The sequence below is a fragment of the Mastigoproctus giganteus genome, chromosome 6 (genome assembly GCF_048544385.1).
Source record: "Mastigoproctus giganteus isolate SK-2022 chromosome 6, ASM4854438v1, whole genome shotgun sequence".
Classification (NCBI taxonomy): domain Eukaryota; kingdom Metazoa; phylum Arthropoda; class Arachnida; order Uropygi; family Thelyphonidae; genus Mastigoproctus; species Mastigoproctus giganteus.
The window spans coordinates 201,452,342-201,475,456 of record NC_143580.1 but is presented as its reverse complement, the minus strand read 5'-3'; the positions used below and the strand labels follow the sequence as shown (position 1 = coordinate 201,475,456).

The following is a 23,115-nucleotide window of genomic DNA, read 5'->3' as shown; positions in this document are numbered from 1 at the left end:
CATCCAACTCTTGAAGCATGTGAGTTTTTTTATTTATATTTTGCTCATTGACAGTGAATAAGGATTTTCAATTTACATTTCACTCACCCAAAAATAAGGGAGATAATAAAAAACATGTATAAAGCACTATAGATGGGTGCACCCAGTTAAGCATTAAAGAATTACATAGAACTCTTTATTTTTCTTCCTTTCTTTTTTTTTTTTTTTCTGTAATCACAGCCATGCCAGCCTGAGAAAATGATGTATTCACCACGGGCATATTTCTGCTAAGGATAGTGCAAAAATGAAATAAATGTTTGTAACAGTGCACTATGATTGTTTGTCCTGGGCTCTAAATTAGTTAGACATGGCCATGTTTGTAATTCCAGGTGGAAATGAAAACAGAAAATGAATAAAAGACGAAAAAGAATAAATTTATAAACTGTAATTATATTTAATCTTATCAGATTCAGAACAGCTTACCTCAAAATATTCATCCTCAGTTGAACTCTCTAAGGTCAGTACATAGTCTTCTAATGCAGTAAACAATACTGGAGAAAAAAATTTCAAGTGTTTGTTGTAACTATATTTTACTGCCAATGATGCAAAATATGCATTATTCACCAAAGCAGAACGTAAATCTGTCAGTTCACCAGGAGAATGTTTCTTAGGATCTTCATACAAGCACTTTGTGATCAGAAAGTCTAACACAGCATCTCCTAAAAATTCTAGCCTCTGATAACATTGAGTAATTTCATTCCTGTAGTATGATGTATGAGTAAATGCTTGTAATAAAAAAAATTTGTTTTTAAAGACGTAACCAATATTCTTTTCAAAAATTTCCAGATCAGGGAGCATATTATGCAAACATTCTTCCATATTAGGCACATTATTTAAAACTGGTGAGCAAGGTGCTGGCAACCAGTTAAGTACGAGATTCTGTTCACTCTCTTCCACTTCGGGAAAAATTTTAAACCCCAACCATGACATAAACTGCAATGCTCCATATGGGCCACATGATAAAAGATAAACTCCTATCAGTGCTTCTACTGAATCAGCAATAGACTTATCAGATAATTCATGTTCAGTGAACCAGTTGTGCTCAATCTCATTACTTCTTGAATCTTCATTAGTTAAATGGTGCTCAAATGAGTGATAGGTATTAGTGGTTTCTAAACTAGTAAAACATGGAGGCAGCCAAGTTGACGTTGCATTAAAAGGAACAGAAATTATTTTTTCAGCAAGGTTTTTTTTTTTCCCTAAATAGAAGAGATAGCTATTTTTCACTAATTTGGATCTCAAGAATGTCAGCTTTCCCTCATCAAGATTTTTCTGCATATTGTATAAAAATGTTGATACAACATACTTTAGAAAGGAGTCACCTAAAGTCTCTAAACGTTCCATGTTCATAGAATCATCTGCACTACACAAAGTCAGTGCCTGAAGAATAAGTCCTGGATGAGGTCCACAATGATTAGAGACATCAAGCTGGTCTTCAAATGACATTTCAATCAATTTGTTACTCCAGTCTTCAAATGTTTTTGGTGAAGATAAACAATCAAAAGATGGAATGGATCTGAATACTGTGCTTTGAAATGTGTCACTCCTGAAAGCAGTGTCATCTTCTAACATACATTTCTGCATATTACCTGAACTATGACTGTTAAAATCAAAATATGGCCACTTAAAATCAGATGGCAAATTTGCCATTCCAACTCCTGTATCAAGAGCAATGCCTTCCCTCAATTCATTAGCTAGGAGAAATGAATTAATGCGATACAAAATAGAAGGAATACACAAAGCTTTTTTCCAAAGTGTAGCTGGTAGTGGATGAATAAGACATAATTCTGGAATAAAATATTCTTGAAATGCTGTTCTATTCTCTGATGCATTATTATTCACTGTGTTCTCTTTTCTTTGTTGCTTCTCACCATATCGAGCCTTTACCATATTCATGGAAGATGTCCGTTTAACTCTAAGAAGTGGTTGATTTTTATTTTTTATGTCAATACTATATTTTTTTAAATAAAATTCAATATGAGTTTCGTGAGTTTCACTATCATTTAATTCATAATTAGGAGTCAAATCGTAGCAAATATGTGTAACATAATAGTACACATTTTCATATTCTGGAACATAATATGATCGTTTAACAACAGCATCAGAGAACAAATATTTATAATTCTCATGTTCTATATAGGCAGAACATGGTTTTGACTTATAGTTCCACTTCCTTAATAAATATATGAAATCCCAGTTTATAACATATTTTGATTTTGAAACTGAAATAAAAAGAAAAACTGAATTAAATACTTTGAATATGACAGTTTTAGCAAGCTATAAATGATATTATTTCTGCTATATTTTAACCATTTTGGTTAAAGATAATTATTAGTTTTCTAATTGAAACTTGTCTACTACTTTCCTTTTTTTTATTTCTGTTTGACTTGGACATTTGAGAGAGTGGCTCCAAAACTAATGCTTCCTAATTTTTCCCACTTGACTGATGCTGTACACAAAATGTAATGGTGCCAGGTGAAAATATAAAAGTTACCACCAATATCCTGCAATTTTCAACATGGAAAGCTAGGTGGCAAGACTGTAGTTGTCTGCAAAAATGGAGTGACATTGATGCTTGTAAGAAATATTGGTACATTATTGAGTTCCTGAATGCAGAGAATATTCCACCTGTTGAGATTCACCAACTTCTGAAGAAAGTTTATAGGGATATAGCAGATTCTACTTCAATGGTTCTGGGTTGGGCATATCATTGATGGATAGTGGTGATTTAAAGGACATGTCAAGGTCAGGCTATCCTCTCATTGCAGTGACATGAGAAAATGAGGAGAGAGTGGATAAACTAATGTGTGAAGATCAATGCATTAAGACTCAGGAAATATGTGCAAGAGTGGGAATTGGCTTTAATGCACCGAAAACAATTCTGAGAAATCTATGATAGAAGAAATCGTCTGCCAGGTAAGTTGCTAATGCCAAATCACAAGGAGCAGAGAGTGCAGGCCTGTGATAATCTTCTGGATAGGTATGAAATCATGGATAAGTAATGATTTTCTCGAAAGCATCTTCAATGAAGATGACACCTGAATACACTGCTCCAAACAGGAGTCAAAATGGCAGTCTACGGCAGCATGTGGATTCACCAATCAGGAAGAAATTCAATGCTCAGCCATCCGCTGGTAAAATCATGTGTTCTGTGTTTTGGGACAAGAGGGGGTTATTCCAGTGGATTTATTATTATTATTATTATTCGTTAGCCATATGGTGCAAGGAAGCCTTAGGCTTATGCTGCACCAGCGAAAAAAAATTTCCAAATTATCCTGGGGAGAGAGAGAGAGAGAGAGAGAGAGAGAGAGAGAGAGAGAGAGAGAGAGAGAGAGAGAGAGAGAGTGAGAGTCAGAAGCATTAGCATTAGTTGAGGCATATGATTCAAGAAAGCAAACTTATACAGCATCAGCCAAAAAAAAAAAAAAAAAAAACCTTCCCATTTCATCCATCTGGTCACTCCAAATGTTTGTCTAATTCAGCCTTAAATTTATTTAAGCTATCAACTTCCACAACAACAGATGGAGGTCTGTTCCAGCAGTCAACTACCCACTGGATAAAGGCAAACTTCCACACATCTATTCTACAACTGTTTTTCCTCAATTTGAAGCTATGCCCTCTCAGGTTCTTAATCTGAGCAAGTGGAAGTATTCCATCAGCATTGAGCCTGCTCAAACCATTCAAGGCTTTATACACCTCAATCAGATCACCTCACAGGTGCCTAATCTCCAGATGCTGCAACTTGCAGAACTTAAGCCTCTCTTGGTACAATGATTGTGTGAACCTGAAAAAGGGTCACACAATCATTGTACTTACTATGTGGAGACACTAAAGAAGCTGAAGACACAAATTGCAAAAATAAGGTTGGATAAAAAAAGGAAAATTTCTCCTTCAGCAAGACAAGGCCAGACTCCACACCAGCATCCCACAAGGAAGACCACTGCAGAATTCAAGTGAGCTGTTTGGTCACATCTCCCGTACAGTCCCAACCTTGTACCATCAGACTTTCACTTGTTTATTCCTACGAAGGAATACCTTCATGGGGATTACTTTGCTGATGACAACGTTGTCACTGTACCCATCAAGAAGTGATGGTGAACATGAGTAAAGATAAATGTAAGTAATTAAAGACTCAAGTACATAACATCCTAGAAAAAAATTTGGAGACATTAGTTTTGAGCAACCCTCATAATTCCTTGTCAGTCCCACTAGAGTTCTGTAGAAAATATTCTGTTGGCAATTTTGATCTAGCAGCAAACTATAGAAAACTAGAATCATACATGCTAAAAAATGAGCAGCACAGATTTCCAACTTTGAGATTATATTTTTTTATAGTTAAAGGTTATTGCTACATCCAAGCTAACAATCACTATCAAACTAGTATTAATTGGTTTCAGAACAATTACCAAATTGTCAGTTTATTTCACAAGAAACTAGGTCAAATTCAGTTTGTAAAAATGAAAACTTTGATTACAATTATTTGACTAAGAAACAAGAAGGAAGCAAATTCAAAAAATGATCTTGCTTCTTTCATGTTTCAAATTCCTTCATATCCTAACAAAATGTTTATTATTTTTCATCTCATGTTTCTCTTAAAATGATCATACTTATTTCTATTTGAAGACAAGGTTAGGAATCAATCATAGATTCTGAATAGTTTATTTTTCCAACTGAGCGACACATCCATGCAAATGAACAAAATTTGCTTACTTTTATACTGTTGCTTATTTTGCTAAATACAAATTCCTGAAAACAACATTGTCATAGCATTTTTCATCAAAGTGTTACGGGACCAGGAAAAAAAGAAAAATCCATGATGCCTACTCCACAAAATAAACATTTAAAAAGGGAAGGGAGACTATGGTAATGTTACATATTCAAAGAACAACCTAGCATCATTATAAACAAGGCATAAATATAATATCTGTTATCATATTCATGCCATTAGTATTACTATTAATATTAAAAGAGCAGAATGATGCAAGGTTGAAAACTTCATTTAGCATCTTCCATCAAAAAATAATAATAAAATAAAAATGAGATATAAAATGTCACTCAAGTTTTACAAACCAGCACTTGGCATTTTCTGTGTGAAAATCAGACACTTGTTTAGTGCAAATCAAAGTACTAGGGGTTCACATCTGGTGAGTATGGGCTTGGCACGCCCAGGGTCCTGAGCTGGATATCATCATTCTTCTCTCTCTCTCTCTCTCTCAGGGTACTCAGAATTTTTTTTTTTTTTTTGCCTGGTGCAGCAAAAGCATCAGGCTTCCTTGCACCATATGGTTAATAGTGATAATGATATTTTATTTACGCCTTTCAAATATTTAGTTGATAACTTGTTCCAACAGTTAATTATACTTTGATTAAAGACAATTTTCTTACATTAAGTCTGCAATTTCCTTTCTTTAATTTCAATCAGTGTTCCCTTGTTTGAGTCAAACTAGAAAGAGAAAATATGTCTCCATCAATAAGTTTGCCCAACACTTTCACAGCCTTAAGTACCTCAATTGGATTCCCATCAGATGCCTAGTTTTCACAGAATTGGAGTCCCTTCCAATATATGAATATCTCTTTGTACAGTCAGTTCTACTATAATGTGGTACATGTGTTCCTAAAAACCTCCACATTATGGTATTTCATGCATTAAAAACAACAGGGCTTATGGGAAAATAGGGATAGGGGCAGAGCACTCAAAACAAAAATGTTCAGTCTGGTAAGTAAAACACTAAAAAAAATTAGAAACCCAATAAAACTGCAACACAGGATTAAACATCTTAAATTTCTCATAAATAAATAAATATTACACTAAATATAGCTTAAAATAGGAATTAAGAAAAGATTCTGAAAATTTACTTATGTTTTTTATATGATTGAAGATTTCATGGAAGGGGAAACACGTTTCACCATAATAATGTAAAAACCCACAGAATTCCAGCTATCGGTATTATCGCAATTGCAATAAGATCAAGTTTACTACTCATTCATAATTATATTGCACTAACAGAAAAGCCCAATAAACTGGGAACTGCAAATTGTTTTTATTGTTTTATGGTAGTGACCTCCAGAAATGTGACCCTGTGCTCACGCTATCCCACCTCACGAAATTTCTGTTCGAACAGAAAAATGTGAGCTCCTGAAAACATGAGTCAGCCTACATTATCTCATGTTATCATGTAAATACAGCGAATGACAACAGTGCATCCCCAACCAATACAAATACAGTAAATGGGAAATATAGCTCTCACACATTTGATATTTTTTAAGCTTTGTAAATTTGTATGTATTGCTGCACAGCTCGCTACATTCATCTTAGTGCCGGGCTTTACATTCATCTGGTGTACTCACAGAAGAAATCGTGCATGAGCCAACATGAAAATCGCATTATACTCACATATATCAGTCCCTAATATATCAGTCGTGTTGGAGCAAATTCACGAAAATATGCATTACAGCAGAACTGACTGTATTTGCAATTAATTTTGTTGACCTCCTTTGTATCCTTCTATGAAAGTAAACATTCTGCTGAAATGGGAACTCCAGGCAAGTACACAATATTCAAGATGGGGTGTGTATAGCAGAAAAATTATGATTTAATCTCTACTGGTAATATTAATGGTATCCCAGGTACTTCCCTTACAACCCTGCTATACTTAAGAGAACATATCAGAATGCATTAAAACCCAAGGTGTTTTTCATCTTCATCAGTGAGAAGTGTGCCACATGCAAGTTAATAAATTTACTTCGCAGCAATCCCAGATTACTTGGAATTACTGTGATCTAGAAGCAGAACTTCAGTTTACTGCATTAAAGCTTAACTGCCATTCTTTAAACCAGTTGTATAATCTAAAGTTTGTTGCAGTAATATTTCCTGGTTCTTGTTGTTAATGATCTTGGCCACTTTAATATAAGATGAAACACACATGGGGGCATAAATTCACATTCAGTCAAATAATGAACAACTGTTGGCATAAACTTCCACTAGTGTTATTGAGGTGGGTAGACTGAATAAAATTTAAGGAAGGTTTAGATAAATTATTGGAAGGAATGAGTAAATGAAGGTTTATTTTTTTGGTTGGTACTATAAAGGCCTTGCTTCAATGCATCATACTGCCAATACTAATATTAATGTTAATATCACAAGAAATTTTAGTATTAGTAGTGGCAAATGATGCAAAAAATGCAAGCTTATACAGTATCAGCCAAAATGAAAAAAAAAAAAAAAAAAAAAGCCATTCCCACATCACCTACTCATCCCCTCCAATAATATGATGGTAGTTTTGAATGAGTAGTTTGAATAAATTCAAACTACCCACTTCCACAGCAACAAATGGAAGTGTTCCAACAATCAACCACCTGTTGGTTGAAAGAGAACTTCTGCAAATCTATCCTGCAACCATTCTTCCTCAGTTTAAATCTATGCCCACTCATGTGTCTGAAATCTAGGCAAAAGGAAGAATGCCATCAGCATTGAGCTTGTTCATTCCATTCAAAACTTTGAACACCTCAATCATATATAATCTTGCAGGTGCCTGGTCTCCAGACACTGCAATTTGCAGAACTGAAGCCTTTCTTGGCAAGAGCACCCTTGTGTTTCCCCTCACCAATCTCATCACCCTTCTCTTCACCTATTCCAGCATATCTATATCATTAATAAAATGAGGCAATGAGGCCTCCGAACCTGTATGCAGTATAATGGGATAATCATCTTCTTATCCCTGCTAGCAAAATTTCTGTATATCATTGACAAAACCCTATGAGCTGTCCTGGCAGCATGGCTCCAGTGCTCAAAAAACTTCATATCTGACTGCACAATTACCTCAGATCTTTTTTCATTTCCCACTACCCTAAATGTAGTACCATGCAATTTGTATGTTAATCAGGGATAACAGCTACCCATATGCAGTTTCTTGCATTTGTCAATATTAAACTTCAACTGCCAATTTTTAGCCAATCTGCCTAACTTTTTTAGATCTTGTTAGAGTAGATTATCCTGATTACTGTCATTAACTACCCTGCTAACCTTTGTATCACCTGCAAATAGACATTAATCCTGATATATCTTCATCAATATTATTAATAAATATATAAAACAACAATGGGCACAGCACTGAACCCTGGTGAACTCCACTAATAACATCAGTCCATGAAGGGCAGTGTCCAGTAAAGAGTTACCAATAGGTTTGGTCCGGTGTACTAACTAGCAGCCGTCCTGCAAACACCGTTTTAGAGCTGTACCTTCAAAATGTAAGGAAGATTGGATCTCGCCATGATGTTCATCATAACCTCAAAAGTCATCAGTCATACTGCATGATGGAAGAGATGGGGAAGGGTTGACCAGAACTTAGCTCTGGAGACTAAACATGGGTTTCACCAGTTGAAGCCTCCAATAAGCAGCAGAGTGTGGTATCGCACCGGTTGATGAGAGTCATCTGCCACCTAATATTTCCTGGTAACACAGAGGGGCGGCATTCCTCCATGTGGTGTAGGTGCCACACCTTGACCCCTGCTTATGTTGGTTCACACCTGGATGGTCTCCCAGAGTATGCTTGTGCATGGAGGTTATATCAAGGATTACTAACAGTCCCGCCAAGCAGAGGAGTTGGCTGTCACAGACCGTCTGGACTTCACCGAAATTGTGTCCACTTGACTTGAATGTCACCCGAATATCAGTTCCATCAGAGTTTTAGACACCAAGGTAGCAAGTACAGCTTGTCTGGCATATCTGAGAGAATGTCTGTGACAACCTCAAGGACCAAGAGGTGCTACCTCTTTGAGTAAATCCCACTTCAGCACACTGTGATCACTGCCACCAGGTAGTTCCTTTATCTGCAGATTCTTAATACATGAAGAATCACTACTGATAATCAGATCAAGAGAATTACTCCCTCTAGTTGCCTCCCGAACATGCTGCTGTAGAAAACAATCATCCAATAAATCCACAAAAGTCTTGCTAGTGTGTGAGTGACCAACCCACAAATTCCAATCGATATCTGGGAAATGAAAATCCCCCATTATAAGACACTGATTTACTGGCCCACTATTTCTCTGTAGAGTTGCTTATTATACTCAGGCACCTTCGTAGCCAGGTGGGCAAGAGCAGCAGTGCATAGCATACACTTCTTGATTAAACCGGGGTTCGAGCCTGTGACCATCAAATATGGAGGATATGGAAAGGTCAGGGAATGACCACCGTATATGCCTGGAGCAATATGGCCTTAGTTGCTAATGCTCCTAAAAAAAAAACCAAACCTTATTATACTCAACAGAGTCATTAGGCCTATAACACACTCCTACTCTCAATTTTGATTTCCCAGTGCTTATGACACACCAAACTGACTCAACACTGCTCTGTCCACCCATGTCGACTGGTTGTACTTGCTTGGATTTTATGTTTTTCTTAACTAATAACATATAACCCCTCCTCCTTTTCTATCCTGTCTATCCTTCCTGTACACATTTAACTCCCCAAATTCCATTTCTGCATTCCTTATATCTGTGTGACACCACATCTCTGATATCCCAACAATATCTGCCCTTGATGTTTTGACCAACACCTCAAATTCATCAAATTTATTTACCAAGAACCTAGCACTGGTGTACATGCAAGTATACATGCACCTGTTCCTATTCTTAGCTACGCTAACATAGCCCATGTATTTACTTGTTCCGCAATGACTTCTAGCAGTCCCCGAAATCCCCTGCACCTCGTTTTCCAGGCTGCTGCTCATTCCAATAGAAGCAGTGCAAGAATCACTTTCACATATGCCAGCGGCTACTGTTAATCTATTAGTCCATGTATCCCCCCAAGCTAGCAGTTTTCCGATCCACCTAATACTGCCTCAATAGCACCAGCAAATATTCTTGCACCCTTTCTATTTAAGTGTATCCCATCCCTGTAGAAGCAGCCTCTCTTGTTAACAAGCACAGCACAGGCTGAGAAAAATTCTATCCCTTGAGCCTTGCACAATCTCTCCACGGCCGAATTGATTGACAAGGCTCTCATCATTTATTCCCTTCTATTGAGTCTGAGTAGAATTGCAGACATTTTCAAATTCCACCTTAACTCACAGCTTTTTTTCAACTTTGACCTGTACTTGTTAAGTAATTCTGCCAGTGTCTCCTACTCTTAATGTCATCAGTGCTGTGTACAACAATATCACCATTGTACCCTTAAAAGATGATATCTGCAACCATTGCCCCTGGCAGACATACCCTGGTCCTGTTCCACCTATCCTCTATGCACAATATATTCTCCGTTTCCTGACAATAGTCACCAACAACAACTAGTTCCTGTTGGACCAGCACATTCTGCCTTGGGGGGTTACCCCTATGTTAAATGATGTTCAAGTTCAAGCTCTGGCATTGATGTGAGCAGCTGAGAGCTTGATGGGCCCTCGATTTAAATCCTTCGAGGGCATCTACCCTGTCCTGCAAGCTCTTATATAGGTCCATAACAACACTGAGTTGGCGCCTGATTTCCTCACACTCTTTACATCGCGCACACACAAAGGCTTTCCCCTTGGCAATATCCTGTCCTATTCCTGATTGTCCACAAACATCAAACAAGCAGTACATTTCAAAGGCTGTGATTCAGAGGACATTCAGAGGACAACAAGCAGTAACATTTCAAATCCTTTTAATCCTCGATTTAAATCCTTCGAGGGCATCTACCCTGTCCTGCAAGCTCTTATATAGGTCCATAACAACACTGAGTTGGCGCCTGATTTCCTCACACTCTTTACATCGTGCACACACAAAGGCTTTCCCCTTGGCAATATCCTGTCCTATTCCTGATTGCTCCACAAACATCAAACAAGCAGTACATTTCAAAGGCTGTGATTCAGAGGACATTCAGAGGACAACTGGGCCGACATGGCCCAGTAGCCATGTCAGCCACATTATGTGTGACACTATTACGGCATACATAAGGTCGTTTCTGATTAGTTTATTGCTGTTTGTTTGTTGTTTGTTATTTGGTTTTTAGGAGCATCAGCAACTAAGGCCATATTGCTCCGGGATATGCGATGGTCATTCCCTGACCTTTCCGCATCCTCTGTATTTAGTGGTGATGGGCTCGAACCCTGGTCTCATCAAGAAGTGTGTGCTATGCACTGTTGCTCCTTCCCACCTGATTATGGAGATGGCTTACTTTATTGCATGTACGGCGAGCGCTGCAATAAAACTAATAAACTAAATATAAAATAAACTCTCAAATGTCGCAATAAGTTTGTCAGTATTGTTAGAGATTTTGTGAAAACAAGTTCATTAGCACACTGTATTATCCATCATAAAAAAAAAAAATCTAAAAAGGAATGGCTAAAAGAAAATTACTAAAATAAGAGGAACTGAGAGAAATTGCTGGAATTTACAATTAAGCAGAGTTAAACTTCTCACAGGACACACCGCTGTAGAGTTTTTTCAGAAGTTCAACTTTATCTGTTATGGACAATGTACGATGTTTGCGCTTTACACCATGAGAGGCACTTCCTTTATGCATTGGAACTATGGCTGGGGCTAAATGTGAGCAGGTTATAATAATGATAAATGCAGAAAAACAAGTCCAGTGTTTACGAGTTCGCACCAACAGCTGATGCTGCAACCAATGCCACTAAAACAGTAGCGTCAGGTCGGTGTGCCGATCCGAGAAATTTGAAATTACGTTCGTGGAAATTATGTCTGAATTAGTGGTGGAATCGGATTAGTGATGGTCAACCTGTATAATATTTCAGTAAAGTATTATCTCCGAGTTACGTTATATGAATTTTGAATCTCCTATCAAGTTATATGGATTAATTTATAATGTTACATTTGTAAAATCTAAATAGCTATAATAGATAATAAATTTAACTATCTACTGCCACCCACGTGGTTCGAACTCTCCACTAGCTATCTATACCAAATCACTGATTCTAAAAGCTCTACAAATATTACTGCTCTACGTTATGATCTACGTGACAAGTTAAATTATTAAATCACGTAAGTAGTGCTATAATTTATGATTTATAATACTCTGTTGATCACTGATCACACAGCTTCCAGTTACGTCGAAACTACCAGGATTTGCTGTATCGATACAAAAACAGTGGCGGTAGATTCAAATGCTACTATTGATTAAAAGCTGGCAGAAATCAATTGTGGTTTTCTATGAAATTACAAGGCCGAATAAAAAATAAATGCACCAATTTAATCAGCAAATCACTAAAAAACTATAATACTAAATTTAAATCAAAAATTATACAAAAACAATATAATTTCAAATCAATAAATAAAAGAAGTTCACATAGTGGCTCCCACTAGCCTCATAAGCAAATTCTCCCACCCCTGGAGGTCCGAGAGACTTCCACGGAAATAAAACATTCAACCTTATCAGGCTGTTGCACTGTTTAGATGCAATCCCGTTTCATTAAGGCTAAAACTATTTCTCAACTTTACCTAACTCCCCATTACTATTTAGATTAACTTACTTGGCTGAGATATGTAAACTATTGACGTATTTACCTTCAGTCAGAGGAACAACAAGGTAATCACAAGCTGTAAAACTGATGGCTTTTGCTTGATTTCCTTGAAATAAAACTTCTGAAAATATGAATGAATGAAACTGGTGAAGCAGTTCTATTTGTTCATGTGAAAATTTCATCTCAGATGACACATGGTTCAGTTCAACTCCTAATGTACTAGAGTCAGAAAATATGGGGAAACTACAGATCTGAAAATTATAAATTCACTATGTAAGAATATTTATTTCAAAATGCTGAACTAACACAACAGCCAGATATTCATTATTTATTTTATTCAACAATTACATGGTATCATCTTTTCTGTTTAAATACAAAGGTAAATATTCATATGCACTTACTTAATTTCCTATACTAATCACACATAACTGAAAAACTTACGAAAAAGTAAATAATCACAAATTAAATTTTAATTGCCAGTTCTGTCAAAGTGAAAACTGAGAGAAACAATATTAAAAAAAAAAAAAAAAATTCTATTCCAAAAATGAGGTCTGTAATGCATATTAAATTACAATTAATTTTAGGATGCCAGCATAAAGGTGACAGCAAAGCATCCTGTGTGATAAATAACACTGATGAGTTGTTCCAAAATTAAAAGATAATAGAGAGATTTACAAAATAATTGGTAATGGTCCTTTTAGCAAAAACTCAATCTTAAAGTGGTGTCAATATCAGCTAAAAGGACCATTAAAAAGGTTTTAGTATTCCAAGTATGGAATACTAAAACTTTCAAAATAAAATATTTTCTGAAAGAGGGAGAGTGTCAAAAAAAGTAAGTATAATTTTATTTTACTAAGTTAACTGTAAATTGTGTTTTTGCTTCCCATGAAATTTTGCTTCGTCATTTTAGAAAGCATGTGATCGGTTGGAAGAGGTACAGAGAAATGCAACAAGATTAGTCAAGGACATGAGGGTTTTAGAGAGAATAACCTTTATGTCCTTTAAAGTCCAATAACTTTTAAAGTCTCGTGAGAGACTTCATTTCTGCAAACTTCAGTGCTTAGAAACTAAGCACCTGTGAAGAGATCTGATTGAACTGTATAAGGCTAAATGCTGATGGCATCCTTGTTCTTTCTCAGATAACACATATTAGTGGACATAAACTGACAAAAGATGGTTGCAGGAGAGATGTCGGAAAATCTGCTTTCAACCAGTGAACTGAAAACAAATTGTCTGAACAAACTCCAAAACTCCAACTGCCATCTACTGTTGTGTAAGTTGGTAGTTTGAATAAATTTAAGGAAGGATTAGACAAATTGTCAGAGAATGTACGAGACCTGCTTTCGTAAAGGTGATTACAGTTGTCTTAGGCAGTTTTTGAATTCTATACAGTGGAATCAACTGATGATATTAAAAACAATGAATTCTAAATGGGAGGCATTCATAGAATTATTCTTGAAAGCTACTAGGCTTTTCATACCTACTAACAAACACTGTTCAAGATTTAGGCCTAAATGGATGTTAGATGAACTAATGAGGCTCATGGCAGAGAAGAAATATGCGTGGGATGCATATAAATTAGCAGGTGACACAGAAGCCTATGGCAGATATAAGCAAGTCTGTAATCAAGTCACAAAAGAGGTTAGGCAAATGAAGGCTGATTACGAGAAATCCTTGGCAAAAGATGCAAATAAAAACAACAAAGACTTCTTTACTTATGTAAACTCTAGAAGGAAGGGGATGAATCAGATTGGTCCACTTGATGTTGGTGGTTCAACTGTTGATGATCCTGCTCAGATAGCTGAAAAACTGAATAAGTATTTTGCATCTACATTCATCATGAGGAATTCTGTAAGGAAGGGGGAGGAGAGAGGCTTACTAAACTCTACAAGGAGCTAAACGATTTTGTAATAACGGAGAGCAAAATGAAGAAGAAATTGTTGAAGTTAAACATAAAAAAGGCACCTGGGGCAGATGGAATCTATCCAGTTATATTGAAGAAGGCAGCAAAGGAAAGGAAGTAAGCAAACCCTTAGCCATAATTGTGAGAGCATCCTTAAATTTAGGGGAGGTCTCCATGGACTGGAGATGTGCAAATGTATTCCCAATTCAGAAAGAGGGTTCAAAGGGTGATGCAAATAATTATAGACCTGTTAGTTTAACTTCTGTTTGGGGAAAATAATGGAGTCACTGGTTAGAGAAGCTGCAGGATCATCTAGACAAGACTGCAGTTATAGCTCGGACACAGCATGGGGAAGTCTTGTCTGACCAATTTTATTGGATACTATGATGTGGTCACAAAGGAACTAGATGCAAAAAATAATTTTGATATCATATACTTGGATTTCAGAAAAAACCTTTTGATACTGTTGTGCATGGAAGACTGCTGTACGAATTGGAGCAGTATGGCATTAACTGCAATGGATAAAGGGATGGTTGAATGGGAGATGGCAGAGAGTGGTAATAAATGGACACTGCTCCAAGTGGACTAATGTTATTAGTAGGGTTCCCCAGGGTTTGGTACTGGACCCATTGTTGTTTTGTGTATTTATTAATGGTATCAATTAAGTTATATCAGGCTTAATGTCCAAGTTTGCAGATAATACAAAGGTTGGCAGGGTTGTTAATGATAGTAAAGACAGTATGCTACTGCAACATGATCTAGAAAAGTTAGGTAGATGGGCTGAGAAGTAGCAACTGAAGTTTAATATTGACAAAAGCAAAGTACTGCATATGGGTAGCAGTAACCCAAGAGAAACGTACCAACTGTGTGGTACTGCACTCAGGAGGTTGAGAATGAAAAGACCTAGGGGTAATTGTGCAGTCAGATATGAAGTTCTCTGAGCTGTGCAGATGGGCTGCCATGCAGGTCATAGAGTTTTGTCAATGATATATAGGAATTTTGCTAGCAGAGACAAGGAGGTGATTATCCCTTTGTATAAGACAATCTGCAGGCCACACCTTGAGTACTGTGTACAGGTCTGGAGGCCTCATTTTAGGAAGGATGTACAGTTGCCAGAATGAGTACAGAGAAGGGAAACTATTGATGAGAGGAACTAAGGGGTGCACTTACGAAGAAAAGCTTAATTCTGCAAGTTGCAGCATCCAGAGACTAAGCACCTGTGAGGTGATTTGATTGAGGTGTACAAGGCCTTGAATGGTGTGAGTAGGCTGAATGCTGATAGGATACTTCCACTTGCTGAGATTAAGAACCTGAGGGGGCATAGATTCAAATTGAGTAAAGACAATTGTAGAATAGATGTGTGGAAGTTTGCCTTTAGCCAGAGATTATTTGATTGCTGAAACAGACTTCCATCTATTGTTGTGGAAGTTGATAGCTTAAATAAAAAATAAATTTAAGGCTGAACTAGACAAACATTTGGAGTGACTGGATGGGTGAAACGGGAAGGGTTTTTTTTTTTTTTTTTTTGGCTGATGCTCTATGAGCTTGCTTTGTTGCATCATATGCCTCAACTAATGTTAATTCTAATATGATTCACATGACTCCCAACAGGTTAAACATAAGACATATGAGATATTATATAATTAATGGTGAGTGATAAGTTCCATATATGCTCATATTGGAAATGGCAACATGAAACATTATATTTTACTATGTGTAAAGTTTAATTATATTTTTTTCTAGAAACTGAATGATGCCTAAAGTTTAAAAAAAAAAAAACTTATCACTTACTGGTGGAATCTCTTTTTTAAGTAACATCCCAAATCCATGAGAAACAGATGCAGGGTTAAATATCTCTGGCTTTGCTAAATTTAGTTCTTGTGGTGCCGTATAGATCAATTTCATATCGAACACATAGAGAAAACAAGGTATTTCTGCCTGTGGAATGCTGTTTTTCAGAACTTCTGCTACCTAAAGAAACAAAAAAGTTAATACTATGATGCATAAATATTTGAAAATAACTGCTTTAATGTGATGCATTTTTTCATATATAGATATTAATTTTGTATCATTCCAATGAATTATTAATACAAATATTTATAACATGATGTATGAGAGTGACTCAAGAAGTGTACTGGCAATCATCTCTGAAATGGCTAAGGATAATGAAATGAAACACAGGGAATGTATTATATACTTGCATATCTTTATTCATGCTCCAACAATTTCTCCCAATATGCAAGCTACTGAGAGAAATTCTTGTACACACTACATTGCTTAGAGAAGAATTTGTCCATTCTGAAAAGATCTATCCTTTTCTTCAGTTTGATTAATTACAGACAAGGACAGAGAAAAAATTTATAAAAATTTCTGTCAATTATACCCTGTTGGAATGACGTGCTCTACAAAGTGTTTTACAATTTTTCTGGAGTAACAGAACACTTAAAAATAAGTAAGAAATTGGCAGAACACTATATATGTTCCATATTGGCAAAACATCAAATCTGTATAAACTTCATTTTATTCATTCACTTTCAGCACAAAAAAAACAAAACAAAACATTAGTCTTCATTACTAGAATGAAAATAATTCAAACTAATCACATCATGAGAATTTCTTTTTAATAGAAATAGATTAATTATGGTTCCTTTTTATTTTAAAGCACAGAGTAGTAAAATATAGAATGGTCACTCTCATAGGAGATAATATTAATTCCTTTTACACATTAAAATGCATGGAAAGTGGAGCCACCATTGTATGAACATAGAAACAGGCGGGGCATAATTGCTAAGAGTCCTGGAGAAGTTTCTACAGTTTTGTAATTGCAATAGACAATATGTCGATTCACTGATTAGTAGTACAAGACGTTCACAATTAATTATTATTCCAATACAAAAAAAGATGCTATGGAAGGCAGAAGAATACAAAATATAAACATAAGAAAAGATTTATTATTAGCCATATGGTGCAAGGAAGTCTGAGGCTTATGCTGCACCAGCCAAAAAAAAAATTTCGGAATTACCCTGGGAAAGAGAGGGGGAGGGGGGAAGAACAAGAGTCAAAAGTAGAAGGGAATCACCAAGAAAGAGAAGAATGATGATAACCAGCTCAGGACACTGGGTTTGCCAAGCCCATACTCAGATGTGAGCCCCTGGGGTTTCAAGAAGATTATAATAATGGTTACAGTAGCCATGTGGTAACGTTAAACCAAGCTGTTTTCTCCTTCCTCAGTTCAAATCCCTCTTCCCCCCCTTTTCTCTCCTTATACTTTAAATTGATTTCTCCAGTGTAATAAGGTAATTTATTTATGTTTTCACATATATATAATAATTTAATAAGTAATATTTTTAAATATATTGAATGGTTTTTATAATATAATGGCCACACATTGGATAAAATGTAGCCTTGAAGGAGATTAAAATGACAGTCATTTTAATGCCAGCTGCAATAAACATTAATAAATACAGGCATACCTCGGTTAACGTTACCTCTGCTAACGAAGCTTCGATATAACGAAGTCGGAAATTTCAATCCCCATTTAACATAAAAAAAAAATATTCCAGTTTAATCACCTTAAATCTAAACAAACCGAAGAAATTACGGAAACCTTTGGGGCTTCTCGTGGTTGGTTCGAGAAATTTAAAAAACGGGCCAGGATTCATAGTGTAAAATTAACAGGAGAAGCTGCAAATAAGTTTCCAGAAAAACTAAAGGAAATAATTGAACGTCAAAATTTTCCAAATTTGGTGTTCAATGTTGACGAAAGCGGTTTGTTCTGGAAACGGCTACCAACAAAAAGTTTCATTTCTATTGAAGAAAAATCAGCTGCTGGGTTCAAAGCAGCCAAAGACTGTTTAACGTTACTCTTTGGATCAAATGCCTCTGGCGATTATAAATTAAAATTGTTATTAGTTTACCATTCAGAAAATCCGAGGGCGTTAAAAGGTAACATAAAAATGAATTTACTTGTAATATGGAAAGCAAATAGAAAAGCGTGGGTTACCAAGGAGTTATTTACTGATTGGTTTGTTAACCACTTTTGTCCTGAAGTAAAACGGTATTGTAAAAAAAAACAACTTTGAAGAAAAGCTCTTTTGTTGTCAGACAATGCTCCGGGACATCCTACTGATCTTAACACGTTGGACACATGCATTCCTGTCAAAGTTGTGTTTCTTCCAGCAAACACAACTTCCCTGATTCAACCATTGGATCAGGGAATAATAGCATCATTTAAAGCTTATTATCTGCGTCGAACATTAAGCAGTTTAACTGAACTAGAGGATAAAGAGGAAATGACAGTTAAAACTTTTTGGAAAAACTACACCATTAAAAACGCAATTGAAAACGTTGATAGTTCTTGGAAAGAAGTCACTAAGAAATGCTTAAATGGAGTTTGGTGCAAAATATGGCCAGAAGTTGTACTAGAAGAAGAAAATAACATCCAAGAAATTAGAAATGAAGTTATCCAGATGGATCAATCACTAGGTTTCGAAAATGTCGATGAAGAGGATGTTAGAAATTTATTGAATGCAGAAGATGGTTTTTCAGTGGAAGATTTAGAAAACCTTGTTAGCAACGAAGACAAAGATGATGAAGACGAAGTTAAAGAAGTTCCTGCCGAAAAAGTGTTAACAACCAAAGATTTAAAAAGGTGCTTAAATGACATTGAAAACGTTTCAAATTTTTTTAGTGAAAATGATCCTGATTTAGGAAGAAGTGTTATTGTTAAGCGATCAGTGTTAAATGCAATAACTCCGTATAGGCAATCGCTAAATGAAAGAGGAAAAAAACATAAACAATCAACTTTAGACTCATATTTTAAAATGAGATTTCACTTTGTATGTAAGTTGACTGTTTATTTAATAAAACTTTTCTTTGTTCGAAAAAAAAAGCTTTTCATTTTCTTTACGTAGGAACATATCCCTATTCTGGCCATAGTATTTTTACCTCTGAAAACGAAGTTTCGCTTAACGAAGTAATTTCGTGGAACGCATCCTATTCGTTATTCGAGGTATGCCTGTACAGCATTTTATGTACACACTACTGGGTTTGTGTGTGTAATAATAAAAGGTTTCAGTACAGTGAGACCGGCGCTCTGGTCTCATTGTACTGAAACCTTTTATGATCGCCCACCTGAACGCAGTAGTGCGTATATAAAATTATTTATTTATTATTGTTTATTGCAACTGGCACACATGACTGTCATCTTAATCTCCATCTAGGCTGAATTTTAGCCAATGTTTGGCCATTATATTTTTAAATATTACTTAATTGACCTTAAATCCATTAATCTACAACTGGTCACTTTGACTAATCTCAGCTCTTGTTTTAGGTTTCGATTTAATGAACTGAACTCCTTTTGACTTCAGTTTTAATTTTTATTTAATTCTTTTCCTTTATTCATTTATTATTCTAGGCCCCACATCCTATGAAAGGAACACTGCTTCATTTAGCTGCTAACCAGACCCCCTAATATATATATATATTTTTTGTATACTACACAAAAATACAAAGAATCTGGAATAACGAAAAATTTAGAAGACAATTTTGACTGCTTTATTGCTGAGTTAATTATTTTCTTTAACAAAAGTAATTCAGCATTCTTTCATTTAGATCACTATTTATTTGAGATTGCATTACAAAACACAAACATCACACTTTATAAATGAAATTCTTTTAATTTATGAAGTTTCTCATTACATATGAAAGATATTTGAAATATATGTAGTCTTCTGTAAATTGAAATAGTAATATCACATGAACTGTCCTGTAATATATATATTAAAAAAAGGCATGTTGATTTAAGTAATAAAATTAAAAGCAATACTAAAGACTTGTATGCCCAGTACAAGCAACAAACCTAATTAATAAAGCACTATGTTCTTGTTATTGTTATTATTATTATTATTATTATTATTATTATTATTATTATTATTATTATTAATATCCATATGATGCAAGGAAACCTGAGGCTTATGCTGCACCAGAAAAAAAAAAAAAAAGTTCCCAAGTAACCCTGAGAGAGAGAGAGAGAGAGAGAGAGAGAGTCAAAAGTAGAAGGGAATCACCAAGAAAGAGAAGAATGATGATATCCAGCTCAGGACCCTGGATGTGCCAAGCCCATACTTACCAGATGTGAGCCCCAGGGGTTATACTAAGGCATGGCCACCAGGTCAGTAGAGTTTACAATAAATCAATCAATACAAATGTCAATCGTATTTAGCAATCACGGGCTTGAACCCTGGTCCACTCAGAGAGTGTGTGCTACTGCACTTGCACTCCTGACCACTCGGCTACATCAAGCCTATGTCACAGTCTTTAATACAATCCTTGATTTCATAAACTGTAAAGATGCTATGACATATATTTCATGCTATTACTGAGAGATAAGCTTTACTTCCTTTGCTAATACAATATTAGTATCTTTCTCCTGAAAAAGGCCTCTGAGGTTGGGAAAATTCATATTTTAGTATTAAATCAGCTCACACCAGCCATAAGAATAAGCATTTACTGTAACTAGAATATTTATTTACATATTAAAATAAAATAAATATTTACAAAAACTGCTATTATATTAAATATACATGTAAAAACATTAAAACTGTGATAAAATCCTTGAGATAAAATACACTAAAATAAACCGGATTAAAAGCGATAAAAACGATAAAAATCTCTGGAGCTTTCGGAAGCTTGCGCTCCCTTCCTCAGCAGTAACAAAACTTCCTGCAGCACGTCCATATATAACAGGCTCACGGTACCTATACACGTGGTGCAGTCAGCGCATGGTCTGAACTGGAAGCGGAAATAGCTCGGGAACGTGTTAAGCAAAACCGTTCATCCGTACTTAGGATAATAGTTTCAAACAGAGGATGCATACGCATACCTCTGTCCCTATTCATAATATTGTGGTCGGATGAACAGATTCGTAGGCTCTCGAGCCATTTACGGTTCCAGAACCCATGCGCTCGATCCATGATAACTGCATCCTCTGGGAAAATTTGATGCTGCTTCTCCCAAAAATGTTCGGCCACAGCAGATTTATTGTAATCAGCGGTTTTTATAGCATTTGCATGCTCCCCCAGACGATCCTTGAGCCGTCGTTTTGTCTCGCCCACACAATGCTATAAAAACCGCTGATTACAATAAATCTGCTGTGGCCAAACATTTTTGGGAGAAGCAGCATCAAATTTCCCCAGAGGATGCGGTTATCATGGATCGAGCACATGGGTTCTGGAACCGTAAATGGCTCGAGAGCCTACGAATCTGTTCATCCGACCACAATATTATGAATAGGGACAGAGGTATGCGTATGCATCCTCTGTTTGAAACTATTATCCTAAGTACGGATGAACGGTTTTGCTTAACACGTTCCCGAGCTATTTCCGCTTCCAGTTCAGACCATGCGCCGACTGCACCACGTGTATAGGTACCGTGAGCCTGTTATATATGGACGTGCTGCAGGAAGTTTTGTTACTGCTGAGGAAGGGAGCGCAAGCTTCCGAAAGCTTCAGAGATTTTTATCGTTTTTATCGCTTTTAATCCGGTTTATTTTAGTGTATTTTATCTCAAGGATTTTATCACAGTTTTAATGTTTTTACATGTATAATTAATATAATAGCAGTTTTTGTAAATATTTATTTTATTTTAATATGTAAATAAATATTCTAGTTACAGTAAATGCTTATTCTTATGGTTGGTGTGAGCTGATTTAATACTAAAATTAGTATCTTTCTTACAACTCTAGCATTAAAATTCAGATAATTTTGATACTGGAGTTATAAGAAAGATGCTGATACAAATAAAGACTCTAAAACATGCTTATGACTTTCTTGTGGACAGTTCCCTAGACTAAAACAAGCGGGAGCTGTCATCTTCTAGAAAAATCTATAAATTTAAATTATTTAATTATTCGATAAACTATTACTTCGATTAATATCAATACACTCTTCATATTAATTAATGTAATAAGTTATGAATTAGCTATTAATCAGATAGCTAATTAGCTATTAATATGAATTAGCTATTAATCAGAGAGGCCTCCAGACCTGTATACAGGTCTGGAGGCCTCATTTTAAGAAGGATGTAGAGCTGTTGGAACGAGTGCAGAGAAGGGCAACAAGATTAGTGAATGGAACAAAGGGTTGCTCTTACGAAGAAAAGCTTAACTTTTGCAAATTACAGTGTCTGGATGTTGTTTGGTTTTTAGGAGCATTGGCAAATGAGCCATATTGCTCCGGGGATATGCGGTGGTCATTGCCTGACCTTGCCCCATCCTCCGTATTTGATGGTCACGGGCTCGAACCCCAGTCTAATCAAGAAACGTGTGCTACGCACTGCTGCTCCTGCCCACCTGGCTACACAGGCTCCACACAAGTGTCTGGAGACTAGGCACTTGTGATGTGATCTGATTGAGGTGTATAAAGCCTTAAATGGTTTGAGCATGCTCAATGCTGATGGGATTCTTCCTCTTGTTCAGAATAATTGCCTGAAAGGGCATAAATTCAAATTGAGGAAAGACAGTTGTAGGATAGATGTGCAGAAGTTTGCCTTTAGCCAATGGGTGGTTGATTGCTGGAACAAACTTCTATCTGTTGTTGTTGTTGTTGTAGAAGTTGATAGCTTAAATAGATTCAAGGTAGAACTTGACAACATTTGGAGCGAGTGGATGGATGAAATAAGGGTATTTTTTTTTTTTTTTTTTTTTAGCTGATGCTA

The 23,115-nt window shown here is 36.0% G+C and overlaps 1 protein-coding gene across 1 annotated transcript in view; it reads right to left on the bottom strand.

Annotated features, from left to right (window-relative positions):
* LOC150084879 (endoribonuclease Dicer-like) overlaps positions 1–23,115 on the bottom strand; it is a 203,658-nt gene that overhangs the window by 37,385 nt on the left and 143,158 nt on the right. Inside the window, exons 10-12 of the mRNA XM_090376377.1 lie at positions 16,192–16,371; positions 12,541–12,748; positions 463–2,261 (exon numbers count right to left, since the gene is read on the bottom strand). Of these exons, the coding sequence (XP_090232503.1) occupies positions 463–2,261; positions 12,541–12,748; positions 16,192–16,371 (2,187 nt within the window). The remainder of the gene's footprint in view (positions 1–462; positions 2,262–12,540; positions 12,749–16,191; positions 16,372–23,115) is intronic.